Genomic DNA, 21,498 nt, shown 5'->3' on the forward strand with positions numbered 1-21,498 from the left:
TCATATTGAGCGGTGAAAGGTCAATTGGTTTAAGCGACGTTTATCTTTGAAATTAAAGGTCCGTTTTATTTAAGATCAACAATTCGATGTTTTTAATTAAAATTCAATTAAGCTTACCTCATTCGAATAGCTAAAGAAGTTGTTTTGTTATTATTAATTTTTTCCAAATTTTAAACTTGCAATGGCTATCATGTATAGTTGCCAAAATATTTTAAATAAAACTTATCAAAAGAAATTCGTGTAACAGCGAATTTTGGCTTTCAAAACATCCGACCCTTTTCTTCTGATTTCCGAATGCACTAACGTGCAAAAACATTTGTGTTAAATTTCGCAATAAACATTCGATAGAATATTGTTTTGTATAACTGCAATATTTGCTTTTGCATTTACGTTTTTATCTCCAACGCCGACAATTGTTTTTTGAGCGTATCTATATGAGTCTGTCTTAATTCGTTGGCACGCTCTGCTGTCTAAGCCTTTCTGACGAATGACAGACAGCACATGAGGTGTCTTTAGATTTATCGCATTCGTGGAAGTTATGTTACTAGGGTAACACAATGCGAAAAACTACAAAAATGTAACTTTTTAAAAAATGATCTAATCAATATAGATGATATTACTTTTACGGATAAATTTCATTTCCCCTCATTTCCAATTTTTATTGTCGTTATATTATTTCTGATATTTCAAATACTTTATAATGTTCTTCTTATAATGAAACTTTACCTTTTTTCTTTTCTTATGCTGATAGCCTTGAGAGGCTATTTCAGCTTCGCCCCAACATGTAGGTGAGCTCACGGGACTCAAACCGGAGTGTTGCTAACATTGGCCCTAACAAGAGCAGTGCTTCGGAGAATTTAATACCTTATCGGAAACGCGACCCACCGAGAAGATCCGGCGAGAAACTCAGTGTGCTGTGTCTATGGGTTAATTCGCTCGTCGAGGATGGTGACGGGAACTTTAACTTTATAGGTATAACGAAAAAAAAAAAAACATCCATTTATGAATATCGTCTAATAACATTCCCGAACAAAAATAATACCCAGAAGGTCGTACATAAAGCTATTGAAACAATCGAACGAAATTTAAATTTACGATGCTAAACAATGACCGTTTGAGTAAGAAACTTCAAGCGTCCATGCCTATATAATAAGAAGGGCGACCGTTGTGCTCGCTTCAAGTGGTTTTTTTTTTCGCCTACCTATTGGCTGGTAGCCTAAGAGGCTATTTCCAGCTACGCCTTGACGGGTAGATGAGCTCACGGGCTGAACCTGAGAGAATTTGCTAATACTAGCTTTAGCAAGAGCAGTGGTTTGCAGAATCTCCCACCGGACCGGATATCGCGACCTACTGAGAAGATCCGACGAGAAACTTAGTCTTTTAAGTGCTGTGACCGTGTGCCTAGCTTCAAAATCCAGGAGCAAGTAACAATTGTACGAGAAAAAAATAACGTAATAGGCGTACTACTTATCATAACAGTTTGTTTATTTCTGTGCTTACGACTGGAGTTTTACAAGACCAATTTAGACCGCACTGGAGGTAGGTCCTCTTGTGAGTCCGCACGAATCAGTACCACCAGCCGGCCTATTTCTGTAGTGAAGCAGTAATGCGTTTCGGTTTGAAGGGCGGGGCAGCCGTTGTAACTATACTGAAACCTTAGTACTTATATCTCAAGGTGGGTGACGGCATTTACGTTGTAGAGTCTATGGGCTCCAGTAACCACTTAACACCAGGGGGCTCGTTCAACCAACTAAGCAATAAAATAAAATAAAACGCGCAAATGAGATTTTTCCCAGAATCTTGCATAAAAATAAAAGTTTAGAACAAAATTTGGATCGTCGGAAGATCGAGCAAAATTGGCTAATTCCTTGAGCCATCAAATGTTCATTGATCTCGTCTACCCTTATCTTAGCCCATCACAAACTGTTATAGATATTCCAATCTATTTATTAATACGTAAGCCATAAGGTACAAAATGAATTTAATTTATATAACTTTGTAAATTAATACATAACATCGTTGACAGATTTAATGTATATACATTTTTTTTCGGCATCTTACGTTATCAGTTTCAAGATAACGTTCAAAATTGGCAACAAAAATGTATCTGATATTTATCGCGATTACGTTACCAAGTCGTCGAATTACTCGAAACAATCTACAAAAACGCATGGCACTTGAGTTTTTTAATTTATTATTTTCAAATTCATCCTCAACGTCCGCCTGTGGTGATGACTTCGTCTTATTTTACCTATCACTTCGATAAAGCGGCACGACATGAGAATCCTCTCATCGTGGCCGTCGGAAACTACATAGCCGATCGCCCAAAACACGTCATTACGGATCCTCCCGATCCACTAACGGTGCCTTTAGGTACCCTAAGCACTGATCATCGTTCTCGTCGAACCAGTCGCTTGCGACGAAGGGCTCGGCGAGTAAATTAACTCACAGTTTCTCGCCGGATCTTCTCAGTGGGTCGCGTTTCCGATCCGTGATACGACTCTGCGAAGCACTGCTCTTACTACAGCCAGTCTTAGCAACACTTCCGGTTTGGGCCCCGTGAGCTCATCACCTACACGTCAAGGCGAAGCTGAAATAGCCTCTCAAGGCTATCAACATACGTAGAGGAAAAAATCCTGATACAGTAGGTACCTCAGTGGTGCGGTGAGCTTTTTTTTTGTTGCTTACATGGTCCTACCATCAGTAATTACACAAATTATAATTTTGCGGGTTTGGTTTTTATTACACGATGTTATTCCTTCACCGTGGAAGTAAATCGTGAAGACGTGTTAAGTAACGAAACGCATTACTGCTTCATGGCTGAAATAGGCGGGGTGGTGGTACCTACCCGTGCAGATTCACAAGAGGTCCTACCACTAGTAATTACGCAAATTATAGTTTTGCGGATTTGATTTTTATTACACGATATTATTCCTTCACCGTGGAAGTCAATCGTGAACATTTGTTGAGTACGTATTTCATTAGAAAAATTGGTACCCTGGCCTGCGGGATTCGAACACCGTTGCATCGCTAGATACGAATGCACCGGACGACTTATCCTTTAGGCCACGACGACTTCTGCACTAGTTAAATGCACTAGTACTACAATGCTAACACGCATTTTACTACATCTAGTCTATTTCTGCCGGAAGCAACTATGAGTTATCAGTTATGCCAATGCACTTCGACCTGACATCTCAAGTTATATTGGCTACAATGATCGCTCAGCATCAGGTCTTGACTTGAGCTCTCGAGCTTACCGTTTAATCCTGACATCTCAAGTTATATAGGATACAATGACCGCTTAGCATTAGCTCGAGAACTCATCTTTTATTTTTGCTGCTAACTATCATCAACAGCCCTCTCTTTTCTAGTTCTATTTAAGGAATTTATTTACCAAGTACCGGCCGACATCAATATAGTATAACTAGCAAAAGTAATGATAGCTGCACCGCCGCCTTTACAATGTATTCTTATCTGAAAGTGTTTATTTACTTTATGGGCTAATTTGGTAATTAATTTTACAACGAAGGAATATTCCAAACAGGACGCTAAATTTACGATGAAACAAAGTAACAAAATGTAATGTCTGATATGCATACCATTATCTCGGGCAACTAACACTAGCCTGATTCTAAATAAACAGGTCGATTGATCTGCTCATAATTACATGGCAAATATCTCAAAAACCATCGCGAAAACAATATAGCGTTGGGGTAATGATATATTATATTTAGCAGATGCGTCCAGAGGACAAAAACAATTAACTACTTTCAGATTAGCAATCGGGAACAAGTTATTACCTGCAAATAACACTTTCGTCAAAATATATTGTTGTTTCGTAGGTCAGCCGGAATACACAAGCCGACAGAAAAAAAAGGAGTTAGTTTTTGTGAAGTGTGCATAACTATGAGATTTAAAGAAAGATACCTCGTGAAGACTATTGCTAAATTGAAAAGTTTCGCACACAACCCATTGTATATTGTCGGTGCTATATTTTTTAACAGTTGGACTCACTGATTTCAATAAAATTTTAATTTTTGAGTTTCTATTCATTTAGAAAAAAGCACAATCACTTGAGTTTCTTATCGAGTTTTCAGAGTGTTGAAACTATCAATGCTAAACAGAAGGCCTACCCGATTCTGTAGACCGAATGGTAAACAGTCGACTTCGCCCTAAGTACGCCATAACGGATCCTCCCGATCCATTAACGGTGCTTTTAGGTACCACAAGCAACGGTCACCGTCCTCGTCAAACCTGTCGCTTGCGACGAAGGGCTGAATCGTGAATTAATCCATAGACACAGTCCACTGAGTTTCTCGCTGGATCTTCTCAGTGGGTCGCGTTTCCAATCCTGTGGTAGATTATGCGAAGCATTGCTCTTGCTACGGCCAGTGATTCTGCGAAGCACTGCTCTTGTTAGAGCCAGTGTTAGCAACACTCCCGGTTTGAGCCCCGTAAGCTCACTTACACGTCAAGGAGAAGCTGAAATAGCCTATCAGCATAGTTAGAAAAAAAAGAAAAAAAAACCGAGCGTGTGATATTGCTCGGTAGACCGACGGTCTGAATGTTGTTCGGAACTTTTATACAATTCAAGATTATCTTGAAAATGTCGTAAGCGAGATTCAGGTATCTGTTACATATCTCGTGTTGTACCGCTACAAAAGCGTAAACATTTTTTTCGTTTCTACACGATGTAATAGTAAAAATAATTTTAAGTTATATTTTTTATATTAAGAGTAATTTCACGAGCCGCCGTTATATTGAAATACGTACAATTTTCTGTTCAATATCTATCTTAAAAATATAAATTATTATTTTATTATTGGCCGTAACGAAAAGCGTGTGGCGTGCGTGTGGAACGTTACGTGAAAATATTCACAGCTAGTGTAGTAGTTAGTTTTCGGTAGTAATTTCGCTCGTTTCGCTATGATTGTGCAGATACTTGAGTCGACTATTATCAAAGCCGGCAATGTGACTTTTGGACAATTATTGGTAAATCAGAAAAACGAATGATTGACTTTGTATTCCATTGGCAGTCACAAAACTCTTCTGAACGACATCTTAGATAAATAACAGGTTAAGTATTAACCTTTATTTAATGCAGGTTTTGAACCGTATTCTTTGAAGGAGACGATTATATTCAAATCAATCTGTATTGACATATCAATAACATTTTTTTGTCCAAATGCACAGATTGCCACCTTTGATAATAGACGACTCATTTATTACAATACGCAAAGCATTTTTTGGGAGAATTTTATCCGTGCACAAAATACTTTTAGTTTTTAATCTCGCTTTTCTTTATTTGTTTGATATTACATTTTCGGGTGTGATTCATTAATCGAGTTGATAATATCATCCTATCTTTTTATAGCGCGAAACAACAATGAGTTAATTCAATCAATCAGACCTAGAACTTTACCTCGAGGGCAGTCATGTAGTGGGAGGTCTACGGTATCATCTTTGCCAATAAAACAAATTAGTAAAGTCACATCTACCCACCTATCCAAGAATCTGAGTCGGGGAGTCCACCTGCATGTCACTCTGATCCAATGTAAGCAGTTTTACTTCATCTTATTACAAACCTTGAACTTACGCCACTGGAGCCCAGTATGACATTGCACACCAAAATATAATAATAAAAACCAATCAAAACAAAAAATACTAAGTCGGTCTTATCGCTATCTTGTCCTATCACAACAGGGATGTCTTTCTGACATTATTTTATACTCAGCTTCAAGACAAACAATTTTATGACACAGCATCAAAACTAAGTAATTTTTTTTAACAAGTTGAGTTCTGTTACTGAGCCCTTGGATTGCCTAACTTTTGCCTTCTTTCGTTTTTTAATGTATTTTTTAGTCTTTTAGGTGTCATGGAAATAGATTCAATCTGAGTATCTGTGGATTCGTCTTTATCAGAGTTTTACTAAATATTCCGACGCCTCAGTAACAGAAATCGACATAATTACTTCAGTGCGCCGCGTAGGGCAGCAGTCAACAGTTTAAATAAAGCGTGCACTTTTTTCTGTTATTTGACAATTAATTACTCCTGCAACCAGATTCGACAAATCAAATCTATAGTGATCTGTGGTAATTTGCTAAATGTTAACAAGTAAGTAAATTTTGTTAAATTACATGCTCCTTTATTCCTTCAACACTCGTGTTTCACTTCACCAGTAAGGTTTCAGGCTATATCTGTACGATTTTACCAGTTTCTTACTATTATCGATTATACATCCAGTTTTTCATCAACAATTGTCGCATACCCATTGCCAAACTGGGTAGACTAAAAAAAAAAAACAAATAAAAACTTACCTCAAATTGAGCACTGAACGTTTTGAAAACTCCCTCCCAGAGGCATCCTGATTGCGTTAAAACTTGAACGGTGTCGCCAACGAGTGATGTGGCAGCGTGCATGAAATGCGCGTTGTTGTAAACTCCCTCGGCCACCACGCGACCACGTGGTGACCTGTAACAACAGAGACACAAACTAACTAAAAGGTTTCATAATCGCTTTGGATCGGAAGACCAAGTTTTACTGGTGGTAGCGCGTCTTGTGGATCCGCACGGGTGTGTACCACCACCTTGCCTAATTCCGCCATGAAGCAGTAATGCGTTTCGGTTTGAAGGTACGGGGCAGCCGTTGTACTGTAAAAACTGGGAGCTTAGAACTCATGTCTCAAGGTAGGTGGCGGCATTAGCATTGCAGATGTCTGTGGGCTCCGGTAAACACTTAACGCAACGTTTATAACATCCTACCGAATCGCCACATTAGGTTCAAGCATACCAACCGAATTGTACTATCTAACAAATCGACCGTGTTGCAGAATACGAAATACGCTAATACGAAAATCGACATGTACTAGAAAGTGGTCAGTCACGCTAAAATCAATTCCCAAAGCTAGCTCTCCAAACAACCGCGTAGATTGTTGGCAAGTGTAAATAAGTTATTATTTTTGGGTGCATTATTCAATCTGCCACTTAAATTTTTATGCCAATAAAATTGCGAAATCTAAACATTTTTTATCATCGTTTTAGATGGGTAGACGGTCCTCGTGGTGTTCAGCGGTTACCAGAGCCCATAGACATCTACAACGTAAGTGCCGCCACCCACCTTGAGACACGAGTTCTAAGGTCCGTTTTTATAGTATAAACGGTTGCCCCACCTTTCAAACCGAATCGCTCCGAATTATGATAGACACAATCCAGAGTTTCTCGCCGGATCTTCTCAGTGGGTCGCGATTCCGATCCGGCCGTATAGTACTGGATTCAGCGAAGCACTGTGTCTTGCTAGGACTAGTGTTAGCAATACTCTCAGGTTGAGTCCGTGAGCTCACCTACCGGTTCGCGTGAAGTTGGAATAGTCCTTTTTTTTTCACTGCAGAAATAGGCAGGGTGGTCGTAGCTACCTGAGCGAATTTACAAGACGTTCTATTACCAGTAAAGTAAAACATTGAACTCACTGCGACAGCTTAAACGTACTAAATAACAAATGCGATGAAACTAATTTCATATCACGCACTTACTCTAACCAGAACCAATACAGAACTGAGTTTTGCTGCAAATAAAGTCTAACAATGGGTTCATCGTCCGTTCTCTTATCATCGTTTAGATATCCAGTCGTAAACTCTCAGAATTACCAAATAAATTTCAACTTTCGCCGCTTGATTTACGAGCTACTGATTTAATATTAACATATCAAATTAGCTTTGTATGTATAATTATTTTGGATGAAAACCGTTAATCCCTCGATGACGTATAACGGTCCGTCTCGTCGAAATACTATTAATACCTAGTTCGAATCTTCGTTCAGTAGTCGCCGTATACTATTCTACATCTGATAAGACTTTGATAAGAAGTTATGATCTCAATGCGACAACTTAAAAGTATACAAGCTCAACATACATACAACATACACAAACAATAAAAACAGAGTCGGTAATAATAAAATACGTTTACGTGAGAAATGAGACTTAAAAGTAGTTTAAAACAGGGTTTAAAGCACGTAAAAGCCCTAAACACGTCATTACGGATCCACCCGATCCATTAACGGTGCTTTTAGGTACCACAAACACCGGCCACCGTCCTCGTCGAACCCGTCGCTTGCGACGAAGAGCTCGACGAGTAAATTGACCCACAGACACAGCCCACTGAGTTTCTCGCCGGATCTTCTCAGTGGGTCAAGGAGAAGCTGAAATAGCCTCTCAAGGCTATCAGCATAAGTAGGAAAAAAAAGCACGTAAAAACCAATGGTCCTTCTCTAAAGGGTGGAAGAGCAGTCTTACAATCTATTTAAGACTTTGACGTCATGGCTAAATAGAAGTACGTTCACGCTGTGGTGTCTATGTTCCCTTGTGAGTGCTTAGTACCCAGGTGGATCTATCGGCTGATACAGAGTAAAGATAATAATAAAAATAAAGTACATCTCGGAAAACCGGCTATCGTACCATTACCATCTGTACATCAGGTATGATGTACATTAAATATTTTGATTTTGAGCAAGAGATATTTTTTTATTGTGGATTAACACTATTTAAAACGGTTATTTCAAATGCAGTTTTTAGTCTTGCCTAATTTTATGAAAAAAAATTAAGTTACAAGCTCTACTGAGTCCAACCTCTATTGACAAAAGCAATCAACACTTGATAATAATCAAACTTTTGGATGAAGTTTTTAAAAAGAGAAAAAGAGTTCATTTAGATTCCTGCAACATTTTCAGTTAAGAATGACTGAAATGTTTCCTGTTTGGATACATATCGACCTACCTATGGGAAGGTGTGGGCTGGAGTTGCTCTAGCCACCATTCTGATGCTTTAGTAATTTTGGATAAAACAATTAAATACTCTACGAGTATACAGTATGTATTTAATAATGCATTTCACTTTCTCAAATCACTATTATGGTTATGCACAGGGTGAGATGGTTATGGAAAATTTAATTTAATGTGTGAAAGTTCTCAATTATTAAAATACATGGTCAATTTACATTTTATAATTATAGGGTTTCCTCTTATGTTTATTTTGGTAATTACTTAATCTTTCAACCTTTGTGGACATCAAAAAGATCAAAATAATGAAAGTAGTGATAATTAATATAGCTTAACCTTACTTATAACAACTGAAAACTAAGAAAAAATTCGCAGATTTCAATAATCCAATTTTAGTTTACTAAATGTCCAAGTCACAATAAAGCGACTTTATAAATCGTTAATTGAATATGGCATTTACAAATTTTAAGTTTTATTCATCAATCAACTATATTAGGAAATCTTGATGCTAAAATAACTAGCAATGGTTTATTGCAAAGGTAAGGCATTGCATGCAACATTAGTATACTTATTAAAAACAAACACTAAATCTAGCTCTAAAGACATTTACTTTTGTATATTTTTATTGCTACATATTAGTATTAGCGTTATATTATTTTCTTGCAAATAACAAGTTATATCTATATACAATAAATATTTGGTGCCTTTTTTGTGCCTGTTACTTGGAATTGTGTCACGAAACTTAGGACTGAAAAATGAAATTGATACTATTGTCCTGCTCCAGATAAAAATATGTGTAAGAAATATAAATTGATTTCTGAAATTAAGCATATTTAATTGCAATAATCTGTTCACAAACACTTAGCTTAGCTTCAGTGTGTTTCTAGAGAAACTTCATATCAAAACATAGCTGCTGCTTTTGATAAAATTTATTATTCCTCAGTTTTACAATTCATTGATACCAGGTTACTTGATTGGCAGAAGTTTTGAGATACTTTTATTTATATGCATCTGTTAACCATTCAGCAGGGAATGATAGACAAAGACATGATTTAACTATACTGAGAACTTAAAACTCATATCAGATGGTGGGTGGCGGCATTTACCATGTCTATGGGCTCCAGTAACCACTTAACACCAGGTGGGCTGTGAGCTCTCGTCCACCTGTATATGCAAAAAATAAAAACTTAATTTGTTTTACACGATTAATCCTTTATGCTCAAAAGCTAATGATTACCACTTATTTTAGTGAGCTAAAGTCGCTCTCGAGTGCATAGGGTGAAATAATTAGCATTGCATAATATGCTATTGAATAAAAAAATTGCTAATCCACATAATCAAAACCCTACTGTAATTTAAGGAAATTAATAGTACTGAGATACTAAGGTTAGCATGGGGAACAATAAGATCATTATTGATTGGTGTGCTTAGTGAGAGTTTTTTTAGCTTCTCGATTGCATAAAAGTTAACTCAAATTTGTATGGTGTTGACAGTGCTGCTAGCGGCAAAAATGGAGCCACCAAGCACATGGGAGATAAAGTGCTTTTTTTTAGTCATTGGATTTAAATGCTGTCTAAATTATTTAGATACTGTTAGTCAAAGTTTATAATTCTACAATAATTGAAAAAAAAACGATTTTAGTTGAGATTTGTTGGAGATATTCTCAAAAATAAACAAAAGGACATTGATGACTAAGGATAAGGAAGAAAAAATCTGTTAGTTAGACCACTCATTTTAAGGCTTTTTCTTGATAATTCATGTATATTCATTGTTGCTCTTATCAGTTGAAGGCATTGAACCCAACTTTTTTTTCCTTCTTTTTTTACCCTTATTGGTTTTAAAGTAACTGTTGTCAATGTAAATACAGTGTCAAATATGAGAACTGATGGCCCACTTTGGTTATGACTATACCAAAGACTGAATACTGTTTTGTAGTTTTCAACAAAATATTTATAAAAAATTTGCACATATAACTGTACTACTGCTCAACTACAGCAATATACAAAATATTACCTTTTCCACCATAAACACTTCTTAATGTCACAACTGCAAACTGATAAATTCACACTTTAAAATAACTAAATATAATCAAGATCATTATTGAATAATTTGTTTCTAGATACTAACAATGTCACCAAACATCTTTAAATAAACGGCAATTAAGATCATTTAGCCTAATGATGTAGGTCGAAGTATCCATTTGTTTTCAATGAATAAAATATGTGACATTTAAAAACAATTATTTGTATTACAATTTGAGTGTTCAAAGCATTTTAAATCTATAAGTATTTAATAACTCTGTATCTACAAATTAAACTCACTTTTAATTAAAGGTTTAATGAAATTTTATGAAACACTAAAAGATAAAGATGGCTAAATTGAACATGCATGGTATTTTATGGTATTTACAAATTTAAGTCTATACCTAATGTTACAAAGAAGCTCTAACAATGTGTTTAATTTTGAATCTGATAATTGACATGTGTAATTAAATTCTGATGTCCAGAAAGAAAAGTAGTACCCAGATTAAGAACATTGGAGTCATGCCAACCATTAACTTCATGCAACTATTAGCTTTGTAGTGAAAGTGACCATTCTATATTACCTTTACTTCCTATTGCACATTAAATGATTACACATCGTTCAGAATACAATTTGAAATTATTTAATAATTTTGATTTTTATTTGTTGCACTGAACTAATGATGTACTTGCTCGACCAGCTGATCAAGTGGCTATATTAATCGACACGAGTACGTAACAAAAGTAGGGCAAACATCTAGACTAGACTAGCGCACCGCGCCGTCACCGCACGCGTCTTGACACTCGCAACACATCATGAAGCTCAATCATACTGTTTACATAGAAGAGATGTACAACGCTTACAGTTACTCCGAAGCCACTGTCAACGTGACAGAAAATTTGCAACGCACGACAATCAGGCCGGATAACAAAGAAATGTCATGCCTCTAGTGGATGATCATTACCTCGGTGGTCCTTGGCGACTCTTCCGTTTATTATTCATGTCCCCTCTAGAGGACACGAATAGAGAGAATCCAGGGTTCCGGCTGCACGTGGAGCCGGAATTTGGCCGCTTATCACTTCTTTCTTGTACAACACAATCGTTTCAACTTTCGCGGATGCACTTAAATTGACTTAAATGCAATTTGGTATTAGGAGTTAGCACTTAAAATGCGACAATTGGCATGTATTAATTTCACTAATTGTGTAAAATATGCCAATAAATGTAATTTAAAATATATTTTGGTATAAAATCGCAATCCGACTAAGTTTAAGGATTTAATTCCCAAAAATACACGGGTTGGCAGATTTCTCGTGCCTGCAATCAGCGCAGGAATACAACATGGCGTTGTGACGTATTCAATCAGCGAATTGCAAATTTGCAAATACGCTTTTATTTCACTTTTAATTACGATAAATAAATAAATAAATATCGTTACTTATTTTTTAAAGTGTTAAATGAAACCGTAACTGAGACGTTCCATAGGAATAATAAATAAGGTCAACGTTTGACCGACTTCCTACTTTAGAACTTTCAATATGGCGGACATATTTTCTATTCAGTGTTACCAATGTCGAATACATGCTTTTGGTTTTTATTTTATGGTTTTTAAAAATAATAATTTTTGTTTATGGTTAGCACAGACCTTTTAATTAATTTATTGGATTACTCAAACTTTTTAATATTACTCAAATGTTATGATATGGTGAGAGAAAAAGATCATGCTAAGTCAGAGAAGAAAGTACGACATTGCAAGGTATTTCACAAAGATTGTAGTACTAGTTTAAAATAGATTTTGAGTGTAAATGCTTTTTTTTTCCGGGCCGGGGGCCGAACCTCCTACGAGGTCCCCGCGCCTAGGGTCAAATCAAAACGTACTAGAAGTGTAGAAATTACATTTGACAAGCACATAAAAAAACAATATTTTGCTTTTATTACTTTTATTACTACTTATTTACACAAAATGAACATACAGCCGCATTATTTTATAGTGTAATCGAACCTTAGGAATTATTAAGTAAGTATGTATGTATTAATATGGTATCCTTTGTAAATATGAAAGTTCTCTTTATGATCCAAACTTATATTACTATTTTAGTACCTAGTATGGAAATAACACGGCGAAAACATGAATCGCGCTAGCCTCATTTTTAATAAAACTTTGTATTTATATAAGTTCCAAATAAAAACATTTAAAGTTAAAGTTAACTGTCTTTTTAATATTGATTTTTTTAATTGCTTATATGGGTGGACGATCTCACAGCCTACCCGGTGTCAAGTGGTTACTGGAGCCCATAGACATCCAAAACATAAATGCGCCACCCATTTTGAGATATAAGTTTTAAGGTTACAATGGCTGCCCCCCCCCCCTTCAAGCCGAAATGCATTACTGCTTCACGGCAGAAACAGGCAGGGTGATGGTATCTACTCGTGCGGACTCACAAGAGGTCCTACCACCAGTCAAGTAAAGTTAGTTTTGGTGATAAGTATCGCCTACTATACTTATTCATTGAATTCATTCAATCATTCGATGAATATTATAAGACAAACATTTATACTTGAGTTTTCCAAAAACCCAAACAATTTGTTTTATCCTCTTTTTATTTTATTTACATTGAGAAGTATAGTTTTAGAGATAAACTAGCATCAAAGTATGGTTCGATGGCACACTATCAGAGTAGCTTATAGAGCTGCCCTCTATAATGTTTTTTGTTTTATAGATCTCATGCTATATTTTTATCCGTTACGACTTCCGGTTGTATTAAAAACGTTGCAAGACAAATTTTTTGTCAAAATTGTTCAATGATAAAAATGTGAACAATCTTGACCAATTCAAAAAACATTTGAGTTACATACCCATTCTTTTTGTTACTTGTAATCAGTTTATGCTGTTCTGTCTATTTGTCCTTCGCGAGTTACTTGTAATTATGTAGTAGAGTTTTTGGCGCCAACGCGAGGAACGAATTTGTGTACATTTTCTTAGTTTGTTATCAGTTATGACCGATCTGGTGGTGCAATAGTTAGCGTCCCTAACTGTGACGCCGCCGAGGGCTGTGGGTTCGATTCCCAAATCGAGCAAACATGTGTGTGATGAACAAGTTTGTTTGCTCTTTGTTTGGGTGTTTATTATCTAGGTATATAATAATATGTATGTATGTATATATGTCTCTGGTACCATAACACTGGGAATCCTAATTTGGGGCCGGATGACCGTGCGTGTTTTATAAACAAAAATATCAGTGTTTTTTTCAGGTTCAGACGTGTAATTACAATTTCAGATAAATCGACATTATTTCATTTAGCTCTTCATCTTTTTTTAAATAACTTACAAAAAATGTACATACTTAATAAAAGTAATTGAAGATTTTCTAAACGCGAAGCTGGTAGCAATGGCAGCACGAGAAAACCCATTGCCATACTGAAAAGAAGAAGAAGAATCCGTTGCATGTATCCCGCGCGCGCGCGAATTTCTAATATTGATGTTACAGTGTAGTTATATATATACCATGTTATGTTGCCACGAACGAACACTGAATGTAATATCGATCGTCTTGAACTCTACTGAACAGCCGTGAAAATGAGTTTGAAAAGTACCCCGAATATGTCTAAGCGTGAGAAATTTCAACTAATTAACTCTGAAGTGCGTTCTTTTTACGAATATTGTAAAGAAGCGGGAATAAGTGACGAAGAAATGGATATTATATGTCGACCTCTGACGAATGCTGTGCGGAAAGCATACATCAGACGTTGGACGAGATTCTTCTTGTGTATCATTATTGTATTGGCGTTGGGTTACACTGTGAGCCAAACGGATACATTCCAGTGGCACGCATCGGCTGCTGCAAGAATTATGCTGATCAAGATCCTGCCCGTATGGGACTGGACACCACTATACTACAACAAGTGCTTGATAGAGAGATCTCAACCGCAGAGTTTAGATAGTGATAATGTTATAACGCCAATTGATTGCATTTCATGTGAGGCTGTCAGTGAGTATTTTCTGCTTATATCCTAGATAAGATTTAAATACTGATGGGTTATAATAAGTCTGTCTATTAGAAGAAAAGGTCTGAATTGTAATATCGTGTTTCAGAAAACGTTGCTCGTTTATCGGACACTAGTTACAGCGAAGTGTTCAATCATCATCTCATGCGTGGAGCCCCGGTCATCGTGGTAGATGCCTATTACGATTGGGCTAGCAGCGAGCTAAACCTCACCAGTTTTATAAGCGAAGACTCGAGACTGCGCGATTCCGTACCATGCAGGATCTTGACGAACATCAAAATTGCTCGTCAGCCCATGGACTTGGAGGAAATCATTTCCCGCATCACCAATACAGAGATTCCTAGTTGGTTCGTTCACTTCCAGAACTGCGATATCCACGCGGTAAAAACGTTTAGGATCCTCGCTCCGAGACCGTATTTCCTTTCCCCCCACATTCCCCCATCTCATTTCAACTGGCTGGTGCTGTCGAAAAACTATGATACTCACAGATACAAGTTTCTGGAGCTCGACGTGGGTCTAATCATAATGTCTCAATTAAAAGGAAAGTCCTTCGTTCAGTTGAGGCCTCGTGCACCCTGCGAGGAAGACTGTTACACCCTCAACGTAGAAGTGCAAGAGGGTGAAACTCTAGTCTTGGGTAATTCGCTGTGGGAATTTGGTTATTTACCAGGGAAGGGAGAGAATTTTGCGATCGTTACCGAAACGGATTGGGACTAGGCGTAATATTCGGGGCTTGAATAAAACGACTTCATTAGCTGTTTAAAGGATACGATCGGTAATTCTCATAAAAAATTAGCGGTATAACGGTTTCAGTTGTTATATTATACAAGCTTAAGTTATATAAAGCTCAAAATAAAGCAGGAGAAACAAATTAACCAAACATAAATATTACACATATCAGACGAAGCTATGATTTAATGTAGAAAAGTATATAGTTAGTAAGGATCACGAATAAATCGTTATTATGCACACTAATGTTACGGTACATACACGTTATGTGTTGTTTTTTATTTATTTATCGTAGATAACTGTATATCGATTTTTAATCTAAATTTAGCATATCTTAAAAGGGACTAATACTAAATGGCAATTAAGTGACATTTACATCTTTGGCGCCTTTTTATATTTCGGCCATTTTACAGTGAACTGCCATTTTGGTTCGCAGTTTCAATCAACCATGTGCACCTATAGATAACAGAGGAGACAACAAAATTACCTTGCTTATAATGTGGGAACGTCCTAAGCAATTTGTAGTCAAGGAATCTACTTCATATATTGTTTTCTAATTGTGTAATTATTTATGTGTCTGACGCACGGCCATACCTCTGAAATAACATTTAACGTGTATCGTATTACATAAATACATATATGATATGAGGCAAATCAAATGTGTTTTATTTGTTAACTTAAAATATCTCGCCGTCTTCTTCGTTTGTGGATTGTTACATCTGTAGAACGTGGTGTTTGAGGAAGGTAGACCTAATATGTTGATAGTAGGTTTCTAGAGATATTTTATACGATCCGGTAACAGATACATTCGCGAAGCAATTGCTGTTAGGTTGAGTTGCTAGGTCTCCTTCGGAGGCGCTCGGGCAGCTGTTAGCAAATCCCACCCCTCCTGGCTGAGACTTTGCTCGCCCATCTGCCCTGGTGAAACTGGAAAGGCCTCCGGGCCACCAGTAATCTTTCAATTTAAAAAAAAGACATTTTATGTGACATACCATCCGGAATGAGCTCCCCTCCACAGTGATTCCCGAGGGCAGCGTGCGACATGTTCTACCTCAAACGGGGTTTACGGAGAGTATTCAGTAGTAGATGGCGTCTTGGCTATTGCTGTCGTGTCAGCGACGGTAATCACTAATTTCCGGACCGTGGCTCATTTACTTATAAAGACCAAAAAAAACTGGTTTGGCTTCATAAAAAGAAACTACTCCAATTCGGACAGTTTTTTTTTTTTTTTTTTAGTGCTTAGATGGTTGTACGAGCTCACAGCCCACCTGATGTTAAGTGGTTACTGGAGCCCATACACATCTACAACGTAAATGCCTTGAGATATGAGTTCCACGGTCTCAGTTTAGTTACAACGGCTGCCCCACCTTTCAAACCAAAACGCGCTACTGCTTCACGGCAGAAGTAGGCGGGGTGGTGGTACCTACCCGTGCGGGCTCACAAGAGGTCTTACCACTAGTAAAGCTCAGCTAGGAGAGGTGGGATTTGCCAACAGCTGCCCGAGAGCGTTCGGCCAAGACCTATCAGCTCAAAGGCAAATGGAATCGCTCATAAGAACCGCCGAGAAACTCAGCAGGCTGATGCATAGGTTAGGTTGCATCGTGAAACCATAAATAAAGTGAAAAAATTGGCTTGAAATGGAGCGTGCACATGGTTTTCAGCGGAGCCAGAAATAAAGGATTTCTTTCGTTTTTTCATCACGTCTACCTTTTTTTAAAGACCATTATGACCATTTTGAACATTATAAACAAAGAATATCCTTAAATTGAATTCCAAATTTATGCGGTTAAAATAGTGACACGTGTCACTTTTTGAATTACTTTGAATACTAAGTACAATCATAGGAATTAAGGACCCTTAGATATAGCCCTCTGAGTTTCTCGCCGGATATTCTCAGTGGGTCGCTTTTCCGATCCGATAATAGATTCTGCGAAGCACTGCTCTTGCTAGGGTTAGCGTTAGCAACGTCGTCAGGTTAGAGCCCCGTGAGCTCACCTACTCACCCGGTCACGCTAGCATAATCTTCTAGGCTACAAGCATACGTAGAAAAACAAAAAAAATAAAAAAAATATACTTAATTTACAAGAACTTTAATAGAACTAGTTGGCTTTGTGTTGAAGCTCTTACAGTATTTTTGACGGTCAAATTAATTTAAAAAAACTGTCAAACACACTGTTCCTCTTAAGATGTACATATTTTACAAAAAGTAAATTCATAGCACGTATTGTCGCTAACTTCCGCGTTTAGAGACAATGTTAATAAGAACTACAAATATCGTCACAGTTTTGAATAGCAATTTATGGCTGGGTCATTTTAATGACACCAAAATTAGCATTGTTTTATTATGATACAAAAGGCGAGTCCCGCGTTTTTTTAAGCTAAAATTTAATTCATCTTATTGGTCTCACCCTTATGAATAAAGTGATTTTGATGTCACCCTCACAAAGTAGAAGCGTGTTTTTTTATCACATACATACATGTTTTCTTTTTCTTTTTTTTTACTTTGCGGTTTTTTAAGTTTTGAGCACAATGTACCTACATATTGTAATTTTTTTTTTTCGAAACATTAATACCAATCTAAGACAATTGTTAGTTTGTGGAAAATTGTGCTGCTTTGTGTGTGACGACTTTGTTACATATTCTTCAGTTCTCCATCATCCCTGCATGTATCACTTCAAACGACAACAGCTAAATCAGCCATCTTAGGGCTATATTAGCTATATTATTAGCTATTTTCGAATATTAGGATAAAATAAAACGCACATAACCTAAAATATTTTATTTGTAATACTTTAAAATAAATTTCAATCAGTTTTTTCTTTATGCACCGGTTTCCCCATGAACCATAATACCAATATTCTCAATGACAAAACCACCGGGAACATTATCGGTAAAAACAACGGTATGTAGATCGCGTATCTGAAACGTGAATAAATATATAAATGTACATATATTAAACATTCATACGATAGCAAATGAATTATTCATGTGGGAAACTAGAATAGTAGCAATAAAGATTAAGTGTTTGTTTTTTGTTTTTTACATTTCATTGTGTATAATTTATTTTAATTCCGACACGCTTTCATTAAACAATTCAATGTCCAAACAGGAATATTATCTATCAGTTTGTAAGGAAATTCAATCTTGCGAGTTTGACTTCGATTTTTTTTTTAACAAATTAATAAATTTAATTTTAATATAATGAAAGTATCACGGTTTATTGTTGTTTTTAGTAAAAATTTCTTGGTCACTAATGAACTAAGGTCTTTTTCGTTGACATCTGAATGTTGTCCTAGCTATTTGAACCTCTTAACAACAGGTGACCTGTGGGTTCATCCACCCATTTAAGCAATAAAATAAAGAAAAAAGAAAATATATATCACAGAGGTTACATAAATATATATATGTCGGGGAAACTGCATTATTAACACCATCGTCAGACATAATAGGGGCGAATAGCTAAGGTGATCGAGTTAAGAGAAATATTGAGTACACCAATCCCGTTTGTTATCTTAGAACAATTTAGAAATCTTCTCTTGACGTTAGCAAACGAAAACGAACGACGGTACTTAAGACGGTAGCACGAAGTTAGCCGAGTTCCGATGACATTACGATCGTGTTGTCACCTCTCGGGAATCGTGCCGCGTTTCGTTTTGCTACCAAACTAACGACCGTCTCCGACATATATTTAATAAGTAATATATTTAATCTATACTAATATATAAATCTACAGTGGTTTTTACGGATGTTCCGTTACAACTACTGAACCGTGCATCCGATTGACTTGAAACTTGGTATTCATGTAGAAAATACATGTACTTAATGGATACGCTAATATTTATATGAGTGTTGGGCTCTCTAATAATAATGACAATAAATAATTATGTTAATTTGAAATGCCCAGTGAAGCGGGCGAGTATGGCTAGTCATAATATATAAGCGGTACGCTGCTTGTACTATGTTTGTCTATATGCTATATACTAACTTCTGATCGTCCGGGAAGTACAGCAGTGCGAGTAGACTGGGGTGCGTGAAGGCGCGCTGCGCATGCGCGTGTGCCCGCCCAGCCCGCGCCGCGTCCGCCCTCGCGCCCTCCCCCGCGCCCGCCTCCAGCTCGGACACCGCGGCCGCGATGGACGCGCCCACTTCATCGTTTATCACTATGTTCGATATCTCCTCTGTAGAGAACAGCGACGGCTTAGTACGCAGTGGACACACCCTCGTATACATCACCAGCTACTAACACACTATTCATATCCCGTCATCATAATCAGGACTAATACCTGGTGGAAGGGTAGCGGAAGCAAAAAGAAATACCAAACTCATAAATTGCAGGTGGTAGGACCTCTTGTGAGTCGGCACGGGTAGGTACCACCGCCTTGCCTATTTTTGCCGTGAAGCAGTAATGCGTTTCGGTTTGGAGGGTGGGGCAGCCTCAAGTTGGGTGGCGTATTTACGTTGTAAATGTCTCTGGGCTCTAGTAAGCACTTAACAACAGGTGGTCTGTGAGCTCGTTCACCCAACTAAGCATAAAAAAATACTGTTAGAATTATATAATACCTAAATGCATCCCAGTAATATCAATATCAACTGACAGCTGTCACTCGCCTAATATATGTCAACGTCAATTGTAGTTGTCACCCTCTCTTCCCTTTTTGGCCTACGACCACTGACAAATAAATGCGTATCGCTGTTCGAATAAAAACTATCCTTGCAAATCTCCGTCTTTTCATACGAAACCCAGACTATTAGTCCAACAATTACCACTTCAAAAGCTTCGGGCCGGAATGTAGGTATGATATTTTATTTAAAGGTATGAGTTTTTTTAGTGAAATAATCGAATGATTACTGGTGGCTCTAAGGCCTTTCCAGTTTCACTAGGACAGGTGGGCGAGCAAAGGCTCAGCCAGGAGGGGTGGGATTTGCTAACAGCTGCCCGAGCGCCTCCGAAGAAGACCTAACAATTCAATAGCAGCTGCTTCGCGAATGAATCTACTACCGGATCGGAATCCCGACCCGCCGAGAAGATCTGGAGAGAAACTCAGCGGGCTGATGCATGGGTTAGGTTGCACGTCGACCTCTTTGTCGAGTTCGACGAGTACGGTTACCGGGCTCCCTAAGCCTGCTCCTAGCTGAAGGCGTCTAATGCAAGACCTATATTAAGTACAGTAGTGATCATTACTAATGATTGTCTTTGGTATAAAACAATTATGATAGTTGTTTTGAAAAAGCCCTAACGCTACTCTATATAATTATAGATGTATTACCCAATAATTGCGCTAGAGACTGTAGAGTTCTTTCAGCGGATGTGACCTGCTCTAAGGTCCTGATGCGGAGTAGCGCGTCCACCTCCCAGCGGCGCGGCGACACCGACCTCAAAGGCTCTAAGTGTGCTCCTTCGATTGCGTCCTGTCAATTGCCGAAAAAGCTATAGTAGGACTGAAACCGTACATTTGACTTCCAATGAGAATGATCTATACTGCACCATGAGTATAGGTACTCCAACAACAAACCTACCACAGCACGAAGTCACTATTAAGAGTGAGGCACACAAAATAACTCCTAAACAAAACCAGTACACGCAAAGCCTGACTGATGACCTAACTTGGAGATTCTGCACGATATTAGCTTCAGGTATCGCGACGGCCAGCAGAGTCTATCGAGAAACTTGTTGTTCAGGGTAGGGTAAATGGTAAAAGACCTCGCGGTCGTGGCCTCAAGCGTTGGACTGATCAATATTATATATCGGCGCAACATTACTATTTAGTTAACTAAGATTAGTTAAAGTTAACTGTCTTCTTAATATTGACATAGTTTGTTGACTATTGTAAGTCCAACGCGTGTAAGCAATTGTTTAAGACTGTGTTCATAACAATTCATGAATTATAACAAGAAAGCTTCTTCAGCTATCTGAACGGAGTAAACTTAACTGACGCTTAAAAATATCAAACCGTTGATGCTGATACCAAA

At 37.5% G+C, this 21,498-nt stretch overlaps 3 protein-coding genes across 15 annotated transcripts in view; 1 reads left to right on the forward strand and 2 right to left on the reverse strand.

Annotated features, from left to right (window-relative positions):
* LOC114241980 (uncharacterized) overlaps window positions 1-12,375 on the reverse strand; it is a 46,336-nt gene extending 33,961 nt beyond the window's left edge. For 4 of the 11 annotated variants that reach the window (XM_089733838.1, XM_089733842.1, XM_089733835.1 and 1 more), the window contains exons 1-2: window positions 11,759-12,373; window positions 6,321-6,474 (exon numbers count right to left, since the gene is read on the reverse strand). In XM_089733838.1, coding sequence (XP_089589964.1) covers window positions 6,321-6,474; window positions 11,759-11,796 — 192 coding nt within the window. In that variant the 5' untranslated portion in view covers window positions 11,797-12,373. Of the gene's footprint in view, window positions 1-6,320; window positions 6,475-11,377; window positions 11,678-11,758 lie in introns of those variants that run through there. The other 7 variants (XM_089733839.1, XM_089733843.1, XM_089733836.1 and 4 more) reach the window with 4 other exon arrangements.
* A 1,887-nt stretch (window positions 12,376-14,262) lies between these two features.
* On the forward strand, window positions 14,263-16,402 carry LOC114242683 (uncharacterized). Its single transcript, XM_028173945.2, has 2 exons — window positions 14,263-14,783; window positions 14,888-16,402. Exons 1-2 carry the CDS (start codon window positions 14,372-14,374, stop codon window positions 15,514-15,516), a joined length of 1,041 nt encoding a protein of 346 aa, XP_028029746.2. The 5' UTR covers window positions 14,263-14,371; the 3' UTR covers window positions 15,517-16,402.
* A 1,890-nt stretch (window positions 16,403-18,292) lies between these two features.
* Window positions 18,293-21,498, reverse strand: part of PIG-S (phosphatidylinositol glycan anchor biosynthesis class S) — a 91,324-nt gene continuing 88,118 nt past the window's right edge. For all 3 annotated transcript variants that reach the window (XM_028172850.2, XM_028172858.2, XM_028172869.2), the window contains exons 9-11: window positions 20,796-20,937; window positions 19,514-19,706; window positions 18,293-18,447 (exon numbers count right to left, since the gene is read on the reverse strand). In XM_028172850.2, the coding sequence (XP_028028651.2) occupies window positions 18,333-18,447; window positions 19,514-19,706; window positions 20,796-20,937 (450 nt within the window). In that variant the 3' untranslated portion in view covers window positions 18,293-18,332. The remainder of the gene's footprint in view (window positions 18,448-19,513; window positions 19,707-20,795; window positions 20,938-21,498) is intronic.

The sequence above is a fragment of the Bombyx mandarina genome, chromosome 16 (assembly GCF_030267445.1).
Source record: "Bombyx mandarina strain Sakado chromosome 16, ASM3026744v2".
Lineage (NCBI taxonomy): Eukaryota > Metazoa > Arthropoda > Insecta > Lepidoptera > Bombycidae > Bombyx > Bombyx mandarina.

Excerpts from the sequence above, each read along its gene's own strand:
- LOC114242683 (XM_028173945.2), top strand. The coding sequence starts at position 14,372 with ATGAGTTTGAAAAGTACCCCGAATATGTCTAAGCGTGAGAAATTTCAA. Across the intron at positions 14,784-14,887 it reads CATTTCATGTGAGGCTGTCA|AAAACGTTGCTCGTTTATCG; the intron begins GTGAGTATTTTC and ends ATCGTGTTTCAG.